The sequence below is a fragment of the Athalia rosae genome, chromosome 3 (assembly GCF_917208135.1).
Source record: "Athalia rosae chromosome 3, iyAthRosa1.1, whole genome shotgun sequence".
NCBI classification, from domain to species: domain Eukaryota; kingdom Metazoa; phylum Arthropoda; class Insecta; order Hymenoptera; family Athaliidae; genus Athalia; species Athalia rosae.
The window spans coordinates 12310957-12319709 of record NC_064028.1 but is presented as its reverse complement, the minus strand read 5'-3'; the positions used below and the strand labels follow the sequence as shown (position 1 = coordinate 12319709).

Genomic DNA, 8753 nt, shown 5'->3' with positions numbered 1-8753 from the left:
TTATAACAGAATCGTGATTTTTACGCATTCTACAATCTTTAAAGTATATTTCCCAGGTATTAGAACCCAGCCCGGCGCATACTGTTCAAGCAGCTATTATTTGAAAATTGTATTCGAATCAATGTGTAGCGTGTAATTCACGTCGGAGGTGTAAACAGAAAAGGTTAATTGCAATATAACCGCTTTTTGTTTATAAGTAAAATATGATTATGCGTATCATATCGCAAATGATGAGCTATATTACATATTTAACTACGACTTTTTCCGCAATGTGATTCGTATTTATGAAACTACCTAATTTCGTGATATCGCTCGTGGATCCGATGTGTTTTCAGTTCAACGAATCTCGAACGAAAGGCGATCATACATAAGATTTTACGTATGAATTTGTGTCGCGATTAAATGTTTCGCCGCTTAGGCTTTGACATGCTGTGCGTTACCCTATCTACAGCGGCTTACCTCGGCTACTCCGTTTGCATGCTTGATATTAATCATTTAAATCGTTAGTCGAAATATTGTATGTTCGACAATTTTTGTACTTCATTTTGTGATTAACACGTTGAACGCCCAGCGTAAATCGGTGGAGTTTCTCCCGGGGCCCAAATTCGGGAGTGTAAACAGCGCGATAAGGAAGAGCGATACAATGTAATGCGTCGTATAAATATAACCACAGTTTATTTTTTTGAAAGAGTATTTCAAGACAGCTTTGTAGAAAGTGTTTACAAAGTATAAAGGGCCTCGAAGTGGGGAATGCGATCGGCGTTCCGGACAAAGTTCATTATGGCAGATCTCATGGCATTTCCACTAGAACTTTCAGTCTCCTCAGAACCTTTAGTTGTCTCAGAACCTTCCGTTTTTTCAAATCACTCAGTCAAACGGTATTTTTTGCATATTTTTGACATTTTTATTTACTTCTTGATCCCTAAAATGTTCGTTAGACAGCACAAAAGTGTAGATGAAAATGAGCCGAGTAGTGACGAAGAAGTATTCAGGTTTCCAAGAAGAGTTAGAAATATTGTTGTATCAAGTTCAAGCTCGGAAAATGAGGATCTGTACGACAGTGATGATTTTGAAGAACTATTAGCAAACCTCACTGTAGAAGAAGAGAATGAACAGATTGATACTGCCGTTTCATCTGACAATATCCAGTGGAAGGAGTTCACCGGCAAACAAAAATCATTCGAATTCACCGGGAAAAGTGGACTACTTGTGGAACAACCTTCCAATATTACAGCGGGTGAAGCCCTTTCTCTTTTCCTGAATGAAAAAGTGATAGACCTTGTGGTGAAAGAAACGAACAGGTATGCAAAAAACAAATTAGATCACAATACAAGCAGCGCACACGCTCGAATGAACAGATGGAAACCCACAAATTGCGAAGAGATGAAAATATTTATTGGACTGTTGCTTTGGATGGGTTTGGTGCAAGTTCCACTAACTAAATATTGGTCAACGGATTCTCTTTATAATTTTCCGTTTCCTCGAAGTAAAATGTCTCGCAATCGATTCGAATTATTGTTATCGAATTTACATTTCGCAAACAACGAAGCCATACAGTGTAATAATCGACTTGGGAAAGTGTTGCCATTAGTGGAGATACTTACAAATAATTACCAACAAATATACTTACCCGGCTCAGAAATTGTAGTTGATGAGACTATGGTACCTTGGAGAGGAAGGCTTATATTCAGGCAGTACATACCGACAAAATCACACAAATATGGGATAAAACTATTCAAATTGTGTTCTACAGAAGGATATACGTGGTCCACTAAAATATATGCTGGACGCGATTCGAGCGGAATCCAGCGAGTTGGCATGGCCGAAAACGTTTGCTTCGAACTCATAAACAAGTTGTTGAACGAAGGGCGAACCTTGTATATCGACAATTTCTATACTAGCTACGAATTAGCAGTAAAATTGTTAAATTTTGAAACCCATGTTGTCGGAACGGTACGCTATAATAGGAAATTTATGCCAAAAGCTGTTATGCTTCATCCACTGAAGAGAGGTGAAATAATATCACGAGAGGACGATAATGGCATCGTAGTGTTGAAATGGAGAGATGTCCGTGACGTCAGAATATTATCATCGAAACATGCACCTGTTATGGTACCAGTTTCCAACTCGTCCACTCTTCGCGGACGTCCTCCAAAAATGAAACCTTTAGCAGTCATAGCTTACAATACTGGAAAGTCTGGCATTGACAGAAGTGACCAAATGGCATCATATGCAACAACAATTCGAAAGAGCATAAAATGGTATCGGAAACTAGCAATTCATTTCCTAATAGGTACTTCTGTAGTGAATGCACACGTTGTTTACCAAAAAGCAACGAACCGGAATATACAAATAAGAAAATTCCGAGAGCTTATAGTTCGGGAGTGGTGTGAATCCGAAAACGCAAGACCCCAAGCAGTAAAGAAAGCACCTCACCGCCTGCAAATTCGCAAAAATCCTCAGGGCAAATCTATTAGAAGAATGTGCGTTCGGTGCTACGCAAAACAGAGGGAAACTCTCGAACGCCAGGACGCAAAAAAAAATGTGCGAAAGACTATAACATATTGTCCAGAGTGTCCACAGTCACCTCAATTATGTTTAAAATGTTTTAACGCATACCATAGCTAATAAACTGTTATAATATTTTAGAACCAAATAGTATAGTATATAAAACCAAATATAAGTACATTTATAATGTTTTTTTTAGTTATTTTATAGTTTATTGTTAATTTCTGTTGTTTATACTCTTCATAATTATGTTACAAATAAAACAAGTATAAGTCACCTCAAAAATCCTGTTTTAATTGGACGAAAAATAGCGTCACCCGTTTACGGGTGACGGGGCCCCTGTGGAAACATAGCCGTCACCCAGATCTGGGTGACGTGGCGTTCAACGTGTTAAACTCTCATATTCATAGCTATTATTTATTAATTACTTTACTTGCCAAGTGAAATGGTTGACCATTATAGTTTACAATCTAAAATCATGTATTGAATCGTACATTGACATACATGATGCCAATCGATTTTACTAGATATATCCAGGATGTCCTATTCAAAAAAATAGATTAAAAACGGTCATCGGGAGGGAAATGAAAAAAATTATCCTACTTCGTATGGTGATTTGAGTTTTTACGTGCAAATGCGGAGGACGTTTAAAATAAAAAATTCGTCAAAATTGAAAGCGGATTTCAAGTTCAACATTTGCCTGCTTATCGGATTGCACACTGTGCGCTGGGGCACTGAGTTGCACCACATTGCAGCAGGTCACAACGCTGGAGAAAATTCGGAGAGATGATATCTCGGTTATGGATACTTCGAAATAATTTTAGATGTGGAATGCATACTTGTTAAAATCGATCAGGGATTCGGAGAATACTCAACTTTTTGGCAAACTGAATATTATCTAAGTACGTCGACGTGGCCCATTATTCAACGTTTGATATACTTCTTCATGGCGATCTGAACGGTAATCCAGTACGCAGTCGGCATGCTAAATTGCTTCTGAAGTACTTGACATGATACGATGTTGGATTATCGTCAAATGGGTGCCTAAATACATACTTTGAGAAAACTAAATTTTACCGGTTAATTCACTATGAGGAAAAAGTAACGTAACGTTACCAGATTAGTCGATACAGATTTGGAAGGTACCTGATTTCCAGCGGACTTCCGTAATTCAGTATTCTTTAATTATACAACGCAACAATACATATTCTGAAATCAACCTCATGAAGAAGCGAGGATCTGCCAAGCACCGAAGACCGATATATCGCAGCAACGTGTATGCCGGAGAAAAGAATATTATGGCCTTCTGAATTAAGAAAAACCATGCCCCTTGACGTCTATCGTTAGACTAAAACAACTGGTGTACTGTGATGAAGGAAAGGACTGAAGACGCTGTACGACCATCCGGTTATTCGTCGACGCCATAAACATATAACCGTAGTTTGCCCGTAAGCATTCACGTATGAGATATAGTTGGACAGAAATTGAGAGTCACGGAATATCTACCTTCATATGCTGAAGCCCTCTGTTCCAAATGAAGTTGAACGCTGACATTATCTGGAGAGGCTGCAACACGTTTGAGAGGGAATCAGCGCACCGCCAAGAGATCCAGTACTCAAGGACAAGTGAATATTACGGTTGATGAAGAGCCTGCTATAAAAACGACCCGATGAAATTCACTTTTGGAAAGAAAGTTGACTGTGTAATCGAGGAAATGAATTACCCATACCTATTTATTCATCAAGGATTTCGTTGTGATAACATATCAACAGTTATTCCAATAAGAGCACTGGAAATTTTTAATCAGTTGATCTATTCAAAAGATCTATCGTGCGAAATGGAAATTCAAAGAAATAAAGCCGTGAAATTGAAGAAGGACGTGGTGCATAATTCGAAGTGAACAAATATCTGTTAGCAATCCAAGGACATGCGAATAGCTAAAATACGACGTAAAATATTGGATTGAATGAACTGAACAATATGCAATCGACTAGGATTTATTCCGCAACACGTGAAGTATAGCCTCACTTCGTATTTCTTTGTATTAATCATTCGTTCATAGACTCGTAAGTGCAATTAGAATGTTGTGACGAATGTGAGGATCGCAACATATGTCACTTGAAATATATAATACCTCCGAGAACAAACGAATTAATGCTATATGCGTAGAAAATAGCACTATTGAGATTGCGGAATCTTACACTCATAAAAACCATTCCTGGTTATATGATAACCTCATTTTTAGTTTTAGAGATAGCATTTTGCATTGGGAAAAACTATGTATCATCATCGTTGTAAGTTTACGAGATTTGAGCATGAAAACGGAGTAGTCTTCGGAACGCCGAGAGAAAAGTGCTTATGTAATACTGCGTACTAATCACGTTGCGATTTATTTTCGACAGGTACGCTGGACGTATGTGATATCATGTATATTGTTATCTCTCTATGTACATACTATCAAACATTATTTCTTGTTGGGGTTGTTATTTTTATGTGTAGACACTATGAAACACTACTACTTTTGGACTGGTAAATTATTGGTGTGTACGTGTTATGAGTGCATTTCGCGAGGTATTGCGCGAATATTTTCTTCAACATGTTAGTTTTTATACGTAAATTTGTTAATGTGTGATTACGATTTATTTGATCATTTTGCTTCATCAAGTCAGATGAATGTCTACATAAGAAATATTGTATCCGAAAATAAAATGAAACCCGAATATTGTAATATGATGTTGACCATTGTTGTGATAATTATTAGCAAATCGATTCACATGATTCTGAGTAATCAGATGAGTCTTCATTTCATCCCAAAACATGTTCTCAAATTACGTGTATAAGGTACACTACTGAATTATTCCCAGTATTATTTAAAATGAATAATATTCGTCCAGGATAATGTTGTTAGACCAACGTAGTCGATCAAGTTATCGATTAACCAAATGCTCTATGCGTAATGAGCGTATGCGATGACTTACCCCGCCTCGATCATGATCGAATATATCGCTTACAATTGATCTTCTTCGTGGTAATAGGAGTACTGGAGTCAAGTGCAAATGTCGACAGAATTAGAGTTTGTGAGCTATGACTCATGAAGTATTTCGGATTAATTGTAGAGATATTGAGTTGAACAGCAAAAGGTGGATGCTCGTCATGATAATGTGACATACAGATATGACTTACCTCGTGTGATTCCTTTGTGTGCAACTCGCATGTGATGTTGATCTGTGGGATTTATTCATACAATTACAACTATTTCTGCAAAGCAGTAATCATTTCGATCATCGTAGTGACGCGTATGTCAGGTATAATTGCCGATAGATTCTTAGTTCGCAACTTGTAATTTTTCAGAGAAAATTAATAATCGCGGGGGTGTCAGGTGAAGGGTGGCTTCCGCAACCTCGATCGAAATGCAATATTTTTTTCATACATTCTGATCATCAGAGTAACACGTATGTCAATTTGCAACGCCAAAAGATTTCTAGTTTGGGACTTGTGAATTTTCAAAGAAAGTTGATAATCGCGGGGGTGTCAGGTTAAGGGTGGCTTCCGCAACCTTGATCGGGATGCAATATTCTCTTCATACATTCCAATCATCAGAGTAACACGTACGTCGATTTGCAATGCCGAGAGATTTCTAGTTTGGGACCTGTGATTTTTTGAAGAAAAGTAATAATCGCGGGGGTGTCAGGTTAAGGGTGGCTTCCGCAACCTCGATCGAGATGCCACATTTTTTCATACATTCTGATTTTTAGAGTAACACGTGAGTCAATTTACAACGCCGAAAGATCCCTAGTTTGGGACTTGTGATTTTTTGAAGAAAAGTAATAATCGCGGGGGTGTCAGGTTGAGGGTGGCTTCCGCAACCTCGATCGAGATGCAATATTTTTTCATACATTCTGATTTTCAGAGTAACACGTAAGTCGATTTACAACGCCGAAAGATCCCTAGTTTGGGACTTGTGATTTTTTGAAGAAAATTAATATTCGCGGGGGTGTCAGGTTGGGGGTGGCTTCCGCAACCTCGATCGGGATGCAATATTTTTTCATACATTTTGATCTTCAGAGTAACACGTAAGTCGATTTACAACGCCGAAAGATCCCTAGTTTGGGACTTGTGATTTTTTGAAGAAAATTAATATTCGCGGGGGTGTCAGGTTGGGGGTGGCTTCCGCAACCTCAATCAGGATGATATATTTTTTTCATACATTCTAATCATCAAAGTAACACGTACGTCGATTTGCAACGCCAAAAAATTTCTAGTTTGGGACTTGTGATTTTGTGAAGAAAAGTAATAATCGCGGGGGTGTCAGGTTAAGGGTGGCTTCCGTAACCTCGATCGATATGAAATATTTTTTTCATTCATTCTGATCATCAGAGTAACACGTACGTCAATTAGCGACGCCGAAAAATTTCTAGTTTCGGACTTGTAATTTTTCAAAGAAAGTTAATAATCGCGGGGGTGTCAGGTTAAAAGTGGCTTCTGCAACCTCGATCGAAATGCAATATTTTTTCCATACATTCTGATCATCAAAGTAACACGTACGTCAATTTGCAACGCCAAAAGATTCTTAGTTTGGGACTTGTAATTTTTCAAAGAAAATTAATAATCGCGGGGGTGTCAGGTTAAGGGTGGCTTCCGCAACCTCGATCAAGATGCAATATCTTCTCCATACATTCCGAACATCGGAGTAACACGTACGTTGATTTGCAACGCCGAAAGATCCCTAGTTTGGGACTTGTGATTTTTTGAAGAAAATTAATAATCGCGGGGGTGTCAGGTTGGGGGTGGCTTCCGACACCTCGATCGGGATGCAATATCCTTTTTATACATTCTGATCATCAGAGTAACACGTACGTCGATTTGCGACGCCGAAAAATTTCTTGTTTCGGACTTGTAATTTTTCAAAGAAAGTTAATAATCGCGGGGGTGTCAGGTTGGGGGTGGCTTCCACAACCTCGATCGGGATGCGATATTTTTTACATACACTCTGATCATCAGAGTAACACGTATATCAATTTGCAACGCCGAAAGATCCCTAGCTTGGGACTTGTGATTTTTTGAAGAAAATTAATAATCGTGGGGGTGTCAGGTTAAGGGTGGCTTCCGCAACCTCGATCGAGATGCAATATCCTTTCATACATTGTGATTATCAAAGTAACACGTACGTCAATTTGCAACGCCAAGAAATCCCTAGTTTGGGACTTGTAATTTTTCAAAGAAAGTTAATAATTGCGGGGGTGTCAGGTTAAGGGTGGCTTCCGCAACCTTGATCGGGATGCAATATTTTTTTCATACATTCTGATCATTGGAGAAACACGTACGTCGGAATGCAACGCCAAAAAATTTCTAGTTTGGGACTTGTGATTTTTTGAAGAAAATTAATAATCGCGGTGGTGTCAGGTTAAGGGTGGCTTCCGCAACCTCGATCGAGATGCAATATTCTTTTCATACATTCTGATCATCAAAGTAACACGTCCGTCGATTTGCAACGCCGAGAAATTCCTAGTTTGGGACTTGTAATTTTTCAAAGAAAGTTATTAATCGCGGGGGTGTCAGGTTAAGGGTGGCTTCCGCAACCTCGATCGGGATGCAATATTCTTTCCATACATTTTGATCATCAGAGTAACACGTACGTCAATTTGCAACAACAAGAGATCTTTAGTTTGGGACTTGTAATTTTTCAAAGAAAGTTAATAATCGCGGGGGTGTCAGGTTAAGGGTGGCTTCCGCAACCTCGATCGAGATGCAATATTTTTTCATACATCCTGATTATCAGAGTAACACGTACGTCGAAATGCAACGCCGAAAGATTTCTAGTTTGGGACTTGTAATTTTTTGAAGAAAATTAATAATCGCGGGGGTGTCAGGTTAAGGGTGGCTTCCGCAATCCCTATCGATATAAACCATTTTTTTGATTCATTCTAATCATCAGAATAACACGAACGTCGATTTGCAACGCCAAAAGATTCCTAGTTTCGGACTTGTAATTTTTCAAAGAAAGATAATAATCGCGAGGGTGTCAGGTTAAGGGTGGCTTCCGCAACCTCGATCGGGATGCGATATTTTTTTCATACTCTTTGAACATCGGTTGAAAACGTACGTTGATTTGCAACGCCGAGAAATTCCTAGTTTGGGACTTGTGATTTTTTGAAGAAAAGTAATAATCGCGGGGGTGTCAGGTTAAGGGTGGCTTCCGCAACCTCGTTCAGGATGAAATATTTTTTTCATACCTTCTGATCATC

General features: G+C 38.7%; 1 protein-coding gene across 1 annotated transcript; it reads left to right on the top strand.

The window, feature by feature from the left end:
* The first annotated feature begins 780 nt into the window (after nucleotides 1-780).
* LOC105684325 (piggyBac transposable element-derived protein 4-like) lies at nucleotides 781-2784 on the top strand. Its single transcript, XM_048652045.1, has 3 exons — nucleotides 781-878; nucleotides 939-1914; nucleotides 2008-2784. Exons 1-3 carry the CDS (start codon nucleotides 781-783, stop codon nucleotides 2626-2628), a joined length of 1695 nt encoding a protein of 564 aa, XP_048508002.1. The 3' UTR covers nucleotides 2629-2784.
* Nucleotides 2785-8753: the final 5969 nt, after the last annotated feature.

Excerpts from the sequence above, each read along its gene's own strand:
- LOC105684325 (XM_048652045.1), top strand. The coding sequence starts at position 781 with ATGGCAGATCTCATGGCATTTCCACTAGAACTTTCAGTCTCCTCAGAA. Across the intron at positions 879-938 it reads TCAAATCACTCAGTCAAACG|ACAGCACAAAAGTGTAGATG; the intron begins GTATTTTTTGCA and ends AATGTTCGTTAG. Across the intron at positions 1,915-2,007 it reads ATACTAGCTACGAATTAGCA|AGAGGTGAAATAATATCACG; the intron begins GTAAAATTGTTA and ends CATCCACTGAAG.